At 39.6% G+C, this 19168-nt stretch overlaps 1 protein-coding gene across 1 annotated transcript in view; it reads right to left on the bottom strand.

Annotated features, from left to right (window-relative positions):
* Window positions 1-470: 470 nt before the first annotated feature.
* LOC139710816 (ras-related and estrogen-regulated growth inhibitor-like) overlaps window positions 471-19168 on the bottom strand; it is a 78580-nt gene continuing 59882 nt past the window's right edge. Inside the window, exons 3-4 of the mRNA XM_071622727.1 lie at window positions 3405-3481; window positions 471-1189 (exon numbers count right to left, since the gene is read on the bottom strand). Of these exons, the coding sequence (XP_071478828.1) occupies window positions 758-1189; window positions 3405-3481 (509 nt within the window). The 3' untranslated portion in view covers window positions 471-757. The remainder of the gene's footprint in view (window positions 1190-3404; window positions 3482-19168) is intronic.

Raw genomic sequence — 19168 nt, 5'->3', positions numbered from 1 at the left:
GGCAATGGATATTGGCGGCAATGGTTAAAGGGAAACGGACCCAGGATACATGAGGGCGCTCTAACATGGACCTTTTCTTCCGGATCTGCCTTGTTCTAACGTCAGAGAAAACCAATTCATACCGTGAGTTTGTCGAAACAGTGACAATCTCAGTTCGTCTTTAGATTCGGCAGTTGCTCCCAGCTGGTTCAGACTACCTCATGCTGATCCTTCAAAGACAAAGTTTGTTTGCTTGCTAGCCGCGGAAACATGGGTGTAAATACGTGTAACATTTTTAGTACACGAGTAGTCAACGGATTGCTGTGTAATATAAAGAGACTAGATTTTCGATCTACATACGATCTACTCAGCATAACATGATCTGTCCGGTCTAACACATGCGTACCATATTTAAGCTACGTAGGTCTACAGTGAACCGGGAACAGTTGAACCTGTACAAATGAGCGCTCACACATACTGTCCTGCGATTTACTTTTATTGACAGTTTGACTAGCTTTACATCGTCGATCTTCGTAAAGATGGCGTCGATCATCACGCCATCCAAAGCGCCCTCTTGAATCCTGGGACCGTGCCCCTTTAAACATGGACAGGTTTTACAGAGGATAAACAGTGAGTGTTAAATCCCTTGCTCTGATACGGGCAATCACTCCATCATCCTATGTATCCTCCATGGTAGTCAACGCAGAACTGCCTTTTCAAACAAGTTCAGGATCGCGGATTCGCAATATTCTGGGGTCAGTGGGCAAGGGTCACTGCACTATAGAGTGTTCGTTCGCGATCGATAGAGATGCCTGTCGGTGAAATTCTTGATAGTCTGGCGAAGCTGCAATCGAGATGTGATCTTCTTGACTTTTGCGCGCTTTTCGGCGCGGTAGAATTCGCGGTAGAGATCGTGGAACGCATCGACCACAGGCACAAACCCCTCGCTGGCGCTCATCTCGCAGTACGCGCACCCGTAATCCTTGGCCAGCTGCACGCCTTCTTGTGTCGTCACTTTTCGCAAATGGCAAAGGTCGACCTTGTTGCCGATGATGAGCGTCGGGGCGCGGTCCAGGTCGCGCCTTGACTTAAAGATGAAACGTTTGAGTTTGTGCAGGTAGATAAAGCTCGACCTGTCCGTAACAGAGTAAACCAGCACGAAGGCATCCGATCCTCGAATTTGCTCAATCCGGCTTGAGCTCTCGAAATCCTGAAAGAACAAACAGGAACAGGATTGTTGCTATGGTGATGACAATTAACCTCTACTAATAACTCATATATACATTCAATAAGACGCCAATACTAAAAAAATAAATGACAGATACGTCCTAACAACAGAAATCACGTGACCTATAACCAGAAGCCCATGACGCAGTGTATAACTTCTTGATTGCAAGCACGACGAGGAAATTGTCCATTGGACGTGATTTAAATTGCAAATTCGCTACTTTTTCAATGGGGGAACTTTTCTATTGCACACTTGTAACAGTTAGAAACATCCTGTTGACAATTTGAATTTCCAACGAGGTGACGTTTTTCCCTCTAAGAGATATTGAAAGGCATGAAGAATGACAAAGACTGATGAAGATTATTGCGCTATGTGACGTACAGTCTCTGAAAAACAAATTACTCTTCCTCACTAATAATTGTCTGCCTACAAGAGAGAAGACGGGGGGGGGGGGGGTCATAAAGTCCTTAACATCATACAGTTGTATGAATTAGGGTTCTTTTCAATTGTGTTTCCTCGTCAGAAGCAATGAAACAGAAAAAAAAAGAACAAACTTAGCAAATCGACTGCATTCATTTGCCGGAATCTGCGCAGATATTAAGTGAATGTATTTGTGTGGAAGCGAGCTCCGCGACATAATAACATACAATTGAACCCGTGGATTACAGTAGTAGAATGAAATATACGGCAAATGGACTACATCGAGAGTTTAAATACGTCCTGACAATATTGACATTGAAAGAAAGCTATGAATTTAAGGCATTTGGGAGAGCCATGTCTTGCAATGTCTGCAATTTACATGTAAATACCGGTGGGCCATCAAACAATCTGCCTTTAGAGCGACTTTATCCCATAATGCATCACATAATATGGAAAACTTGTGTTTAAGATGTTTGTTTATATAAATTCAACGACATTTACCATATGCTGCATGATCATAGATACAAAGGACAAAATATAGAAATAAACTGGAAAGGAAAATTGCATTTATATGACGTATTTTTATAAAATGATTGTACTTGTCTGCTGATCTCAAGGACGTCTGAAAGACAGGTGAATACCCCGACATCCCCATATTTCTATTGTGCGTCATTTAGACTGTTGACATTGTGTCTTCGTTTCTGCTCGTACCTCTTCTGTTATCCGTAGGTGGATCATTTTCGCTTGTATGTTTTTGTTCATCCGAAGACAAACCACTTCTAACAAATTAATCGAACGCAGAAAGCCAAAAATATTGTCGTAAACATTCTTAATGATAGTTGTTTTTTTTTTTTTTTGGGGGGGGGGTTGTCATGCGGGAGAATACAAAATATGAGCGCCACAAAAGGTATTTTGTATGGTATTTTAAACTGTTTCCCTTGTCTGCTGTCAAAAAACAAAACAAAACAAAAACAAACAAAGCAAAACCCAAGAGTTGAAAATCAAAAGTTGCCTAGGGTGTTGTCAACCAAACGGTCTCCTACCGTATACCCAGGAGATACAGTCTCATTTTGCCAACGCCTCATTATACATCTTACAAAAACATCATTATCTTTACTCTACAAACTACGAAATATTGGCTACCTGCAAATTCTGTTTTGAAAAGGGACGCAAAACAATCGATCCGTTACTGACTGTACCTGTCACCCTTCTATAACCATCATTAAGCAAAATGTAGAAAATGCGTTATTGTATGCTCCATGGAATAAAAAAAAAAAAGTTTCAGAAACGCAGGTCAGTATGGGATTCCTATTTTTAACCAGAGTTGTGGGTGAATAATGAGAATTACTGAAATAGTTTCTTTTGATATCGCAAGTCTCTGCACTCACATTAGATACGTTATCATGATCTCTTAATCCTTTGTGTGCTTTAAGTGTTGATTAGAATAGAAAACCCTACAGTGTTGCACATACTGCCGAAAGTCCCTGGCAGGGAAAGGGTTAATTGAGCCATGGTATTCGTGAGGGATAAAGCGGGACGGCTCCCGTAAATATTTTGCTTCCATCATGCAGAATTAGAATTAATGGTGTTATTTTCAGCAAGACTGGCAATAAGGTGATACGTGTCAGTGTGCTATAAAAATGTATGTTTGCTTGTTTTTGTCATGGGATCGATCCCCAGGCGACAAGCCACCTGATACATGCGAATTTAGAGCTGGATGTTTTGATTGATAGGGGCTGATTTTATGAGGAATTTCATCGTCATTTCAAAAACTCACAAATTCTCCGGCTGTATCCAGGACGTGCAGTGTGATGCTTTGATCGTCGATACGCGTCGGTTGTGAATACACGGACTCTGTAGGCGAAACAATAGGAGAAGACAAGAAAAATAAAACAATACAAGTCAGAGAGGTACTTACGTGGATCAAATGATTTTAGTGGAGCGCGCCACCGCATGCGCACAACTGCTCAGGTCCACACCCCCCCCCCCCCCCCCCCCCCACCGTCTTCCAATTTGATGACTTTGAAAGTCGGTCGACTTATAACCCACAATGCACCGCGTGTTGTTGTAAATCAAACGCATCTTGAATATGCCTGCCGGGTAGAAATCTATAGGGCCTACTGATCGTCTCAAGGCTGGGGGTATTGAAATTCAACCCTTAACGCAGATGTATAGGGATATTAACTTTGATATGGCGAGAAATTTGAGAATACCACATTGTTCAGTTATTACTGTATTCAGTTATTATTCTTATCTTCGCGATATTCATGTTGAGATATTTCGAGTAAGAGCTCTGTAAGTCTCTTTTTGTTTACAGGATTTTGTTAAGGAATAAAAGGCAACAAGTTAAAGAGGATTTCCTTGATGCATTTGCTCTGACCCGCCCCCCCCCCCCCTAAAAAAAAGAAAAAAGAAAAAAAAAAGGAGGTATACATGATACTAATGATGGATGACGTATAGATATCAAAACACCGGTAAACATGCATGTGTAGCTCATGTCGAAAGTAACATTTTGTCCTCGATGAGCAACAGGCGAACAGTATTATATTATAATCATTGGTTGACGATTACATCACCAGAGCAGGCCTACATACGTTCTCATACTGCAGACGATTGATACAATGAATGTTGATATTGATCAGCTGAAAATATAAATCTGTGCCATAATGACCCATTATGCAGGCACCACATTTCAGTGTAGATGACGCTTGGTTGTCTGTAAGTTTGTAAGTTTCGTCGATCCAACAAAAATAGGAATATGTTTACGTTTTTTTCACCTACAATTGCCCACAAGATTGTTGAATTATTTGTTAATTCGTCAGGACCTCTGAATGTTTACAAAAATAAAAAATAAAAAGAAGCTGAAAATATGACGAAAAAATGTCCAAATGATGTACATAGACAGACAATGAAATGTGAAACTGACGATTTGGAATTATGATACATAGTTTTTTTAGTGTGGTTTAAAAACAAAAACACTTTGTGTTCATGTGACTTTAAAATTTTCATGACATAAGCCCCTTTTTGCACTCCAAATCTCACGAACATACTTCACGCTTGTTACTTTTTCTTGTCATCGCAAAAACAAAAACAAAAAAAAACAAGAAAAAAAGGAAAACAAAAATCACTCTGGCTATTTTCATTCTGGTTTGCGGAGACTTCACTCGGGTTCTAAATGGATTGTAAGAGGCAGACTGGCCTACTTTCGGAGTCTCCTTCTTCTGGGTTTCATGTTCACCGTTTTCCTGCTCCGAATGGCAGTGGTGGGTGGCTACGTTTCAGCCATACCTTGTGCGTGGGTTGGACTTGTCAGTGTTTAATCGATAACATTGTCAGGAGGCGACGCAGTGATCGATAAAAAGCTCTATATCCACAACCCAGAGAGGCACATATCATGTCTTACTGCAGTTGTTTGGATGTTGAGGAGTATGGGGGAAGGGGGAGGGGAAGGGAGGAAGACGGAGAGATGAAAGTGGGGAAGTAAGTGGTAAGAGATTGCATGCTTCTATACGTTTTTTGACCTTACAGAAAACTACGTTACATCCTATAAAGACGCCTTCATACCTTCCGATCATAATTACTTTTTGGACATTTTCCAATCATCGGTTTGAACCCCCCTCCCTCCCCATTTGAACCACGAAGGGCTTGACAAGGGCGAATATCAGAAAGAAAACAAAATGGTTATTAACTATTCAAAGCATATACCAGATCCTGCCAGGACATTCTACCACGTTACTGTGGCATCCTGAGGATTTTGTGTTCACCTACATCGAATTCAGGGGAGAGAAAACAAGATATAAATGAGAAAGACTGTGATAAGAGTGAAAAAGAAAATAGATTTTGTGCAATCTCACTTTTGTTAATGCTCTTTCTGTGTTGTGAAACTTACCATTATCAATTCTTACGTTATTCTTAGTTATTTTCTCATGTTTACCTTGTGATGGTTTTCAAAGCATCTTATAGAACAACAATCTCTCTCTCTCTCTGTACCTCTCTCTTTTGCACACAGGAAATATGTTCAGGTTATTCTGTAAAAATGGATATTTTCGCGCGACTCATTTTTCGCGCTCAGACGGGTAAGAAGAGTTTCGCGTGTTTCTAATTCCGCGGAATCAAGATATCAACTATACTGGAACCTATGGCATGCAAAAATATTTGCGTGTTTTTATTTTCGTGCTAGTTTCAGGTTGCGCGAAATGAGCGAAAATTTCCACTTTATTAGTACTGTGCAGAAAGAGCTTTTTATTTTACGGATGTGAGCATCGCATAATTTGGTAGACTTTATAATGTGCGTTCTTATTATGTAAGCACAGTCATATCAATATATGCCTTTTGGCTGTAACTTAGTGCCTTTCCTTTGCTGTGTCTCCTTGCTGTTATGATGGAGTGTTTATTCCTCTGTCAAATTTTGATGTGAACCGAATGTGGTTAGTCCTCGGACTTTTTTGCCATTAATTTCGATAGAACCGAAATTGACATGCATTGATGAATTCTGTGAGCACCGGGTACTCCATCAAATTTCTATCTGTCTATCCATCTATCCACCTATCTATCCATCCATCCATCCATCCACCTACGCATCTAACTATCCATCATCTGTAGTACTATCTATCTATCTATCTCTCCATCTACGCTCTCACGTCTCACTGGTGCTTGACATCCGTCCATCATGTGACGTGTCTGCTATTTACTCAGCAATCATGGGCTGAATCTAGCCCAACTGCCGCACAATTCACACTGTTTAACCTCTCTCTTGGAAGTAACAACTTGTTCGAGTATTCGTCGTGGCACATATTGACACAAAACACGCTAAGAGCAAAAGAAAAAAAGTCCATGGATAGATTCTATTTCCTTCCGACTGATGTACACAACGAATCATGACGAATGACGATAATCAACTTCTGGCATTGGAGAAAAAAAAAGATGAGTACCATGACTTGGGTCATATTAAAAAGGGTTAATCCGTACTGTGAGTGTGTAAGATCAGGGATAAACGCACAGGTTTAATTGGTGAGAACCTTTTTCTGTAATAGTTACACTATGATCAATATCTCAGCAACTGTATGTGATAATACGAATAATCATCATGAATATGTTGTATATTCACACTTTCCTTTTGCACTGGCGATTGACATTGTATTCACTGATGATGATCTAATGGTTATAATACAAGATAATCAGTGATAAAGACGATGAGAAAAATAATAGTATTAATAATGATAACATTATGATTATATCATTATTATTATTAGTTATAGTAGTAGTAGTAGTAGTAGTTTTGTTGTTGATGCTCATGTTGTTATTACTATTGCCGTAGCACTATTTCTTTCAATATTTATGAAATAGGATAATTAGCAAAACACAGCCAAGAACAATTGAATCGGCAACATGAGAACATGACTAGACCAGTATGTGAGCAATATGTCGGCCTACACTATAGATCTAGAGTAGAAGCTCTATATCATGATATTGACTGTAGAGGGGGTAAGTTAAATCGCCTTCTGTTTCCGGTAATGGCTCCTGCCTCTAAGCGTATTGACATTTATGTTCTCATCGGGCTCGGAGACCCAAATGCGTCGGCCAGATGGAAAGCAAGCCAAACAGACGACAATATTTTTATTTTCTCCCTTTCCTTCTTGATTCCGTTTGATAAATCGATGCCATACTAACACTGGGCCCTGTATTATTCATTTGGTCAAGAAGATATGAGCACGTATTGCATAAAAAGTGGTTCTGAAGCCGCTGGGGGTATCAGAGAGAAATAGAATGACGGATGATGTCGGCCAGCTAATGACAGGGATATTTTTTTCTTCTCTTTCATTCTAAGTAGATCTGCTTTTTTTTTTTTTGAGCAAGTGAATTAAAAACAGCACTAAGCGAGTCGCAATATATGGAAGACATGCATCTTCTAGAAAAAAAGGGGGCAGGAGTTTGAAGGAAGGAAAAAATGAAACTGACGGATTTTAGACTTTATCTGCGTAAAAGTTCGTTGCCTTTGACCCCTAGAGACTGAACACACAGCTCCGTGCGATGCTGTAATTACGTGTGATTGAACACATGGAAAATCGTTAATGACTGCGAGACAGGTAAACACAGCGTCAGCGTAAGCAGGCATTGGTACCCACACACTTAGGCACTTCTAATAAAGACGCACGCAACCACTCACACACACACATAATGATAGGACGCCCATGTGAAGACCGAAAATGTATGGGTATATACTTGGACTGGGTATATCTTGGAAGCAGAAATATCAAAATAGTAAAGTCAGTGGCATGGAGCTAATTTTGAATGGTAATATCTAAAAGAGAGAACACTGCGAGATGACACAGAATACTGTTCTTGGATTCGCTAATGATTAGCAAATTGTCAATCAAACCTGATTACGACATCCCCATTGTTACATTGTATTTGTTACTTCATAATTCAATATGCGCACAATGGATTATTTTTTTTTCAAAAGTATATATTTTCGGGCCATCACTTAATGCAGAGGACAAGTTTCATTATTCAAAATGCACGTTCGCACGTATAAAACTGGTAAAAATTGGTAAACGCATTCCCACACAGCGGTGTTTTTTCTTTGAACCTTCCAAGCAAACAACAAGTTTCGAAGACCCAAACGAAGACGTAAATGAGATATACCACATGTTACTGCTACGAAATATTTAGAGGTAGGTCCTATCATTTTTCCCTGTATGTTCTTCCTCAAGACATGTTAAAGATATTTCCTCACTTACGATTGCACATCAGAATCGAAACTCTACTTCTTTTTCAAGACTGTAGAATGGCTTTTTGGTTCTTTGAATAATGCAAGGCTTTTTCAGACCGGCTCTTCAGTGACAGTTCCAACGGCACTTGGATGGTAAGGCGAGGAGAGGAAACGTAATGTTTTCACCTGAGTGCGCGTGGCAGTCGGATCAACCGTGCGACACCCGATCTGATCATACGCGTTGCTGTCCAGACTTTTCCAGATTTTACGGATTCTCGTCACCTTCACTGTCTCCCAGGACGAATGAAATCTATTGTAAAATGATGAGGGAACGAAGAGCTTGGATTCCGTCTGCGATGACGCACAAAGATTAACTCCAGAGCGCAATAACACCACCGTGAAGGAGTCGAGGATATTCACTCTGCGAACGATTGTAAACCTCTCGTCTTAACTCTCATCCGCGGGCCGATTTTGTTGACTATCCACATCATCAACTTACACTGACTGCGTCTTGCCTCCCTGTCGTCATCATCGTCGTCGTCGTCGTTTTCATCAGCCAAAGTACTATTGTCTTTATTATAATCAAGGTCATCTTCACCAACTAGCATATCGTCTTAGCTTTTATTCAACCATAAAGACGCCATTAGCAGTCACTTATACTTCTTAAAGGACTAAACTATTTATAGTCTTTTCTGTAAATTCGGTTGGGCTTTCTTACGTAGATATTGAAGAAGTCTGCATTGAAGTTCACTCTTCCTTTAAGGGTAAGTGATGCGCACTGATGGCGAGAAAATGATATCAGCCTTCATTTGATAGACCATCCAATCTATCATTTTGAGATATTGTCTTGACAGTTCACATTGAGTGCGTATAGCAGCGCCAGTAATGGTGTTTTAAAAGGGCGAATACACACATAACGGATATAGGTGTTTAGTCTGGTGTTTTCAGACATCATTCATTTCCTGTGATTTATGACACTCCGGAACAAGGGCCTTGATCTATAGCAGCCACCTAAAAATTGTTCTACTAACAAGAAGTCACACCAAACTCAAGATCAAGACTAAGACATTGAATATAACACAATAAGTGCCCTATGGTGTTTCGTGATTTAACATCCCCTTAAAATGAAATCAAGCAAAAACACAAAGCGAGATGTAACAAAGATATAAAAAATGATAACATTCATGAAAGGTTGTACAGGAGTGAGTAAGGACGCGAGAGAGAATGAGATATGTGTTTGTGTGTGTGTGTGTGTGTGTGTGTGTGTGTGTGTGTGTGTTTGTGTGTGTTTGTTTGTGTGTGTGTGTGTGTGTGTGTGTGTTTGTGTGTGTGTGTGTGTGAAAAAGGAGGAGAGATAAAAAAGGAAGCAGGAGAGATTCAGTATCAATCGTTTTCGTTTCTTCACGTAATGGACTCTACGGAACACACTTCTCGCCTTAATGCTAAAACCCTTTTACCACTTGTGACTCTTCTGCTCTGCTTTGTAATCTCACTAGGAGCGGATGAGATGAAAAGTTGTTTTAGGAGGATGTCTGCTAATCTTACATTAAATAGGTTTATGACAAGCAGTGTTGAAGTGTGATAACCATCTGCCACTTTATTGGCTTGCTGAACAAAACCTGGAACTTATCACTTATATACGATGACGCCGAGATCGTGACCACCATGCTCTTTCATGAGCAATCAGTGTTAGCAACAACGAATTACTCTTTTATAGATCTCTCTGATGTTTGCCAATACTTTCAACTAAAATATCAGCGTCTCCTTGTCATTTTGCCCTGCAATACTCTTGTCTTCCGACCTGTGACATTCTATACTGGCACCAAATGACAATAATTATGTCAGGTTTCATGGCAAAATTGGTGGTTATTGTAACCACCAATAAATTCATGGGCGGGGTTAGCTCGGAAGAGCACTAAATCTGAAAAAAAAAAATCAGCGTAACATAAAAAAACACAGCCAACAACGAAGCCAACAAAACTGACCAACTATCACTAAAGAATCCTTAATAAAACACACACACGAACATACACACATACATAAACACAAAGAAAATGGAGGGATTTCTTGAAAGGAATAAATTTGCTGGTGGGTCGAACTTTCATCACTATAATGACATCGATCCATCTATCACATATCTATTGCATGCTATGTCCAGTGACTGATTAGTAAAATGAGCGCGAAGTAATCTAACAACCGAATCAATCATGTGACGTGATTGAGATAGTTAACACACTTTTCCCCTCCTTAATCAAATAACTTATCCAATGAGAGAGAGAGAGAGAGAGAGAGAGAGAGAGAGAGAGGGAGGGAGAGAGAGAGAGGGAGACGAGGAGTGACGGCAGTAAAGAGGTACATAACATATTTACGTATCCAGTGTGATAATATTGCCCTTCTGGTCTAATGTTTTTCTTAACACAGCCTCAAACAATATATTTTCAATATTAACTTATTCAAGAAAATATGTAGGAATCATAACAATCACCCTCTCGCTTTTATTTCCTTGTTTGTAAATAAGCTCTTAGTTGACCTCCAATATATTCAATTCAGTATCATCATGGCATTTTCTTCGAAATTTCTCATTCACTGTAAAAATGTAATCTGCTTCTCAGAGTGACATTTTCGGCAGTATGAAATGGCGGTAAATCGTTTTCTGTGCATTGCTATATGATGCAATATATCAATCACGTTTAGGGAAGCAGGTGCTGATATAATACTACCAGGCAGCACACTTTTGATTCTGTCTTCTTCTTTTCTTTCTCGGCATTGGCGCTCCTGCCCAGGTTCTGACACTGCGCCGAATTTGAAGTGGCATTGGATGAAATCTCATTATTTCTATGGTGAACAGCGAGTGCCTCAAATTCATATATTATGTCTTGGTACATTTGGAGGTGAATGTTGCTTCTCGGGAAAAAGGACAAAGGCGGACTTGACAGAGGAAACTAAAGTAATACACAATGAGTTTTAGCGATCCAAAGTATCATGGTTTGTGTTAATCAACTAAGTATGATTTGCAAAACCAGAGGACGCTTAAGATGTTTTTTGATCATCCATGGACTGATCAAAACGACAAGCAATATGATATTGGGAGGCAGGTCATGTATGATTTTAACTCCGTGTCTTGATTTACTGATAGCAGACAATCTAGCCATATGGATTAGTATCACTCATAAAGACTGCAGTATCGTCAAGCCAGGCATTTACCTTTGGGACAACGGGACATTCAATGCAAACACTACGAATACCCGTGTCAGTCACGTCCTTACGTGTCGGCCTTTAATTCGGCAATGAAATGTCGTAGAATTATCTTCCGTAATTGCCCGCCGAAAGGGATTAGATTGATCAGTCAATATGATACCATCTCTCACTCTGCCTATCTGTGCTGCTTAGACTTTCCTTTCTATTGTTCTCGTTCTCTCTCTCCCTTAATTCTTCCTCTCCATCCTCTTCTTTTTCTGTCTCCCTGTCTGTCTGTGTGTGTGTCTCTCTCTCTCACACACAGTCACACACAGACAGACAGACACAGACACACAGACACAGACACAGACACACACACTCTCTCTCTGTCTCGACATGGGCGTGTATAACCTGATTGTAATGACTGAAGCGTTTGGTCTTAAGATTTACTGATTACAATCGATGCAATGATGTCAGGACTATGATACTAATGGTGATACTGATCATTCTGATGAAGATACCAGTGATTATAAGCAAGATTACACTAATGATGATGATGATGATGATGATGATATCAACGATGAAGGCAATTATAAGTGTTATGTGTAGGCCCTACGTACTTGCTCATGATGACGACCACATAATGGTGTCTGATTGACGATGTCTGTAATCATGACGATAAAGATAATGAACTCCTGATATTGTGGTGAAGTGTGTAGTGAGACCAGCCATTATTTAATTTGAAAGCCTAATGTATTTATGTAGAATATGCACACAACGATAAGAATTCGTGCAATCTACCGAGAATACACGAAGCTGTGAGGAAATATTTGCAAGTACATCGTACTTCGAAATCCATATTCCCGCTGGCAAACATTACCAGCTGATTATATGCGAATCTAATTACCTGTTGAACATTCATAACTTTCGACTGCAAAAGCAGCCCACTTGTTTCACCTCGATAAGATTTACAGTAAATAGCTCCCGCCAGACAAACACAGGCATCCCGTCTGATCACCAAGGGGTTGTTAATCATGAACTCTTCGGGCTTTTTCAATTCCACGAAATGAATTGGCGACGGCTGAAGATTAATTCAGGCCGGTTGGGTCGGAGTCTTTCCAGCTGATCACCAGCCGGCGCTGCACACTTTGCTGCTTGGGGCTGAAATATATGCCCACGCACCAAGTGTTTATTGAAATCGTGAATGACTTTGTATATATAAATGACCATTCGTGATTTAGTATCTCCTTATCAAGGAAAAATGCGTAAACAACGCGTTTATTTATGAGAAAATCTCTCGGGCAGTGGCTTGTTTACTGAAAAACGCAACAAAAAAGGTGAATTCCTCTTGCCATGATATTCATAGCTTAGAATATCAATGTAATGTATAGGACCTTACCGCTTGCTTTCTAAATCACATTTTGACATCAAAATCTATCAGCTATTTTAACTCAGCAATTGAGACAAATTGGACAAGACGAGTGTGGGTTCAATTTCTGAAAGTTAAGACTATTCATAATATTCTTCCATCTGCATGTTAGATTGTCTCTTAAAGCAACGCGGTAATCATTTCAGGCCGTGTTGAGTTTGGGAGAGATTTTTAATGGATGACATCCAATGCACTCCCTCAACTCTCTCGAGATTACTAATGGAAATCATGTTTTTGAACCTCTCCCACTCTGCCTCCAGAGATTTATTCTTTGGTGCTCTATGGCCGAAAAGAGGCGGCTCATCATCAGAAGAGGAGCAGGCAGCATCAGGAATTGAAGTCCTCCAGAAAATTGATGCAATATCGCAGGAGTTAGCTGCTACGGTGTCTAGTCAACTCTTATTCTGGCGTTTATACTTATTGAGAGATTGCATCCCACAATGCATCGAGCTTCCATTCCTATGCAATTAGACGAGACACTAATCATCATCTTCTCTCGCTGCTGAGAACGGTGAGCATGTGGCTCATTATATCACACACGTGGTATACCCGTCTTAAACTCTAAATTTAATCTTCCCCGTGCGATGAACTTCATGTCATGATGTCGGGGATCTACGTCAGTCACGTGTAGCCTACTGGGGGCGTCGATGAAAATGAATAAACGAATGAATTTCATGCGGAAGTGTATAGATGGCCTTTAGCAGTTTGATTGTGCATTGTAACAATCAAGGCTTTTTTTAATTTAATGTCTTCAAAATTCACATGACCTCACCTTCCATGCTGATCAAGTCTGTCTTGAACTGTCACAAGTCTCATCAAGCGGTGAAGCTCATTGACAAAACGAACTCTGAGGTACAATCAATCGTTTTAGTTACTTTTGATTTTACAAACTGCGCGCATACACAAAGACAACATTTTTATTTTTTTTAATGGTACTTATTCAGTTCCATTCAAATAACACCTAGACAATATTCTAAACGGGTACTGCTGAAGAAAGCTACAACATTCCAAAATTTGGGCACATACAAAAATAACACATTTCCATTCCTCTTTATAATGTCTTCAAGTAGAAGCAAAAATTAGGAGTTGAAAACTGAAACACATACACACACACTCGTATGAATTACATCTACAGGGACTCGTTGCTATGCATATCGAGAGCTGTTCCACACACATCAGCCCTTGCGTTTAGTGTATTCCCATTTCAACAGTCATTTTTATTTTCCACCATGACTTGGTGGTGAACGAACTGGACTCTGGCTCTCGGTGTTGGTGTCGACTTTAGGAGGGTCACTTTAGTCCGCTTCCAATTGAATTCTACTTCGTATAATGTGCATTAGCCGTGGTGTGCCATTAAGAAAACAAAAATGGAAGGAATACTAAAGACACTGCCGATGGCTAGAAAAGGATGACTATTTAGGTTGTTGAACGTAAATCGGATTTGGTGAAGAATCCCCGCCTCCCGTCTCGACATCAGCGGTTGGGGAATACGATGGGGGAAGGGCGGCCGCTATCTTACCCACTGACTGAACGCCACCGGGCGTGAAACAAGATGGTATTAGCCAATTAGGTCTTCAGAGGGGTGAAACGGTGAGCAGCCGATCGATGACATGCCACGACTTACACGCATCGGGACACATGAAAGAGGGCAGCATCATGCAGTCAATCCAGGTTCGTTGACGCGTCCATACAGGTTGTAAAAGGAGAACATCGAATTGAAGCTTGATTACGCAGCGACACTTTACTATAATGCAATCAGTGCAAAACTATGCAGATATAGAACTACACCACAAAAAATTTGAAATAGTCCAACATCTATCCAATACATCTCAACATAGCAGTCGTAGTGGTAGTAGTAGTAGTAGTAATAATAGTTACGTAGCACAAATGTAGTAGTAGTAGTAGTAGTAGTAGTAGTAGTAGTAGTAGTAGTAGTAGTGGTAGTAGTAGTAGTAGTAGTAGCAGCATAGTAGTAGCCTAGTAGTTGTAGTAGCAGTAGTAGTAGCAGTAGCACTACTACTACTACTACTGCTACTACTACTACTACTACTACTATTAGTTGTAGTAGTAGTAGTAGTAGTAGTACAGTGTAGTAGTAGTAGTAGTAGTAGTAGTACAGTGTAGTAGTAGTATATGTATAGTAGTAGTATAGTAGTAGTAGTAGTAGTACTTCTTCCTTCAAAGATCATCTGAGTAGTAGTAGTAGTAGTAGTGGTATAGTGGTAGCAGTAGTGGTAGTGGTAGCAGTAAGTAGTAGTTGTAGTCGTCGTCCTTTATAGTAGTAGTGGACGACGTTGGTGTAGTAGTAATAGTATTAGCAGTAGGAGTAGCAGTGTTAGATTGAACTTATAGGAGTAGTAGTGGTAGTGATAATATTTATTTTCTGTCTGTGAACAAATTTAATGGATCAGAAGCAATATCATGTAATAAACAACGTCTGTTAAGGCCACCATCACCTTTGCCCATATACCGCACATCTTCTCTTCCAGTGCTATAGCCTCGTGCCATGATCTTTACTAAAGAATCACTCGACACATTGTGGACTTCATCAAATCACGTAAAAGTAATAAACCCTATTCTCCACAATCAAACACCCTCATAAGAAAAGAGAATATCATCAAAACATAAAGAAACAATTAGGAATTTATTATTTACAAAAACTACAACGTTTACAAACATACCTGAGTCTAAGCGAAGGAAGAGTCCTTACACAATAAGGTAGACAGTATTACAGGGTAAAAGTTTGCAATGTCCTTGCGAAGACTAGAGAAAGATGATCTTATTGGTAATTGGGAAATTATCATTACGTATTTCTAGGTATTATGTATTCTACTGATTTGTTCCTTAACTCAGTATGTCCAAGGTTATGACGTTCCTTATTAGGCTAATCTTCTTATCGCAGAAGGATCTATAACGAATGATATAAATTGGATCTACCAACAATGTGACCAATGGTATAACAAAACTCTGAGGTCTGATAATAATGTAGAAAGATCAGTGTTCTCTATGACGTCATGCACTGTGCGGATCTTCTCTAACTACGCTGTTGAGATGTAATTCAAGATTTAACTGTGTGTTTGAGAATCGGCGTGAAGTAAGCAATGGTCGAAAACCTGTCTAAACCATTACGTTACAGAAGTTTCTTTTATGTTGTTCCATGTGACAGCTGGGTGAGCAGACGAATTTTAATTCATAGCATTTCATTACATTTTACTATCATTGCATTACTTTGCTGGGAAAATCCTACTTATGATTCCTGTACATACTTAGGCAGTCTTGTGCAAGACATATTCACCTTGATATTTCAGGCCAGTCACCTTAATTTCCGTTAGCACTTGAGTTTGTGAAGCTGTTTGGCGGGTATAATGCCTGAATGGATCGATCGCCGCTACCTTCTGATTTTTTTTTTCGACTTGAAGTAAATATAGACTGAATCACATATTTCTATGACAGATATGCAATGGTACAGACACTGAGTTACTTGCTTATGAGTTGTTCTCTTACATGCAACTGGTTCGTTTCACTACAGGCACGTTAATTAGAAAGATATTATGGCATGGTGTTATTAGTCTCATCTCTAGACCTGACCACGCCGATACTGATTCCCCATTCAATGCAGGTATAGTAACGACGACTACACATGTAATGCGATTTGTATCTGTACGCACGCACTGGTGAAATTTATATCTGGCGATGATATATTCCGTGACGAAAGAAACTGAACAAATCACAGACACATATTATTCCTCGCAGGACACGTATTTCCTTATAAGAAAAAGTCTTGAAACAATGCACGCCGTACGCCCCGTGCCCGTAGCTGACCCAGAATTCCCGTAGCGATTTCGCAAAATCAAATTAAGTTGCCGGAAAAATTACCGAAGGGGCGCAAATAAACAACTTATTTCTCACCATGGGTCTACAAGCCCCGGTAAGATTCTGCTTACTCCATGTTCGACTCCCGAAATGAAGTCATACCCACATGCCTCGAGTCCAGATTCGAGTTGAGATTACTGCGGGAACGGCGTCTCATAACAACTGGAGTGTGACATACTTTATACAAAACGAGGGCAATTCTTAAAGGCCAGACAAACAAAAATACGATTCGACTTATCATGCATTATACATGAAAATGGGCGATTCAGGTGTACAAAGATTTCTTTGGTGTTAAGCAACTCATGCAGACCAAATGAAATAATTATCACAATTCTTGCGTATCTTCTGTGGAGGGGTGGTTTGTTTGTTTGTTTGTTTGTTTGCACATATTTTTCTGCATTTATTGAAAAATTAATGTTGACAGTCATAATGTGATGAAAAAAAATGAACAGATGATAAACAAACATATTATACAGTGAAAGCAGATATCAGTACAAAAAACAACAACCTTGTTTGATAAGATAAACACAATCCATTGTGATTAATGCAGAAGGTGAGATTATCATAAGCCATATACTTTAAGCGATAGTAGTCTTAAAAGGTAAATAACCTTCAGGTATGGGTATGGAGGACCCAAGATATTAATGTCGCCATTTTAATGATTTTTGACTTAGCATAATTTCAAGGGGAACCGCATATATTAACCTTTTGTGCTATGCATGTAAAGTGTCTTGGCGGAGTGTGAATATTCTTGGGAATTTCTTCCCAGCCATTATTATATCATAATAATCATTGCGATTGCCATTATTGTGATTATTGCCATTATTCAGAAGAAAAATGTTTTTTAATTTAAGAAGAAAAAATAGAAAACATAATCGGGTCTCGACATTTGAGTCGATAAACAATTCATTTTAGTATTGACAGTAAATGCTTTTTCATTAAAGTCTTGAAAGAAAACAGACAAGTGTAAGCTTTCATAATAATATTCGGGTAACGAATTCCATACATCAGGGCCGATTATGTCTCACAGTCATTTGAGCAGGGAGTATAATCTGGAATTTCTTTTTCGAGTAAATATCAGAAGAATGACGAGTTGGATAAGATTAAATACTTGTTTTATATAAACACATTTTGAAAAGTTAAAGGTAAAATTTGGTTATAAAATACACGTGAGCAGAATGCTCAAAATTCAATGCGCGCCTTTATCTTGGTTCCAAAATAGCTGGCACACATTCAATCATTGCAAGTTATTCTTTGCCGGTGTAGACCATGTTAAAGCACAAGTCGGCGCTCTGTTTCACCTAAAGAAAGTGCACAAACAAACAATCAGGCCCACCAAAAGTATGTAATCTAACTAACGAGTAAATTTAATGAGCAAAACCTTTTGATCTTTGCTAAGACGAAGCAGAAAATCGTCTTGTATTCCTACATCTTTCCATGTGTTTCCTCCACGCAAATAAGAAAAAAAAAAAAGAGCAAGAAAAGTATATCGTCACTGTCGGAACACCGTGTGAGTCTACAGCGCGCGGACTCCATGCTGAGATATCAGTGAGACACATATCTTAATGAAGAAATATCTCCATGCAATACAGTTTTCATCATGGTGAGATCATTCATGGGTTTCGAAAACAACCGTGCCACATTTTATCATGAATCCCATACTATAAACTAACTTTGACATGCAAAAGTTGTCATAATAATATGACCTCTGACCAGCACCGCATCGAGCTGGTTTTCTCAGTGCCGGAGACGAAGAAAAAATGCCCATTCACATGTTACTTTTCATTCTATCAAGCCCAGTTGCTTACTGAATTTACAGTATTAAATGGGGCAAAAGACGCGAGTATCAGAAGCGCATGCAGGTTATCTCCTTGGCGTCTTGAACGTACGAACCAGTCATGAATTTTGTGTGAATTAGCTCCCTGTCGTCACAAGCGCAGGAGAATTCCAGTGGAGAACAATCATTTATTCGCGCCACCATCGATTAGCATTACTGCTCATAGAGTCTTAAGCTTTGCCTCCCTTTGCATATTGCCGCCTCCTTTTCTATATTCACATGACAGTAGACAACATTTTGCTAAGAAATAGACCCCCCAAAAAGTAGCGAGATACGAGAAATTCAATAATACCGCCAACGTAACATTACTCCAGTATAATGGTAAGTTAAATTCTACAGCACGGCTGGGACGTCATCATTTAAAATGACAATAATCCTGGATACATCATGTCTACGGGCTAACTCTGTTCCCTGTGCATGTGAATTAATCATAGGCAGCAGACGTGCAGTAGATAAATCTCCCAGGAATCAGTCTAGCCTCCTGGATATGGTAGATATAAATAAATGTCGCCA

Source organism: Diadema antillarum, unplaced genomic scaffold (assembly GCF_040938485.1).
Source record: "Diadema antillarum isolate AM-2024a unplaced genomic scaffold, OU_Dant_1.0 seq00001573_RagTag, whole genome shotgun sequence".
Taxonomy (NCBI): domain Eukaryota; kingdom Metazoa; phylum Echinodermata; class Echinoidea; order Diadematoida; family Diadematidae; genus Diadema; species Diadema antillarum.
This window is presented reverse-complemented; position numbering and strand designations above follow the sequence as displayed.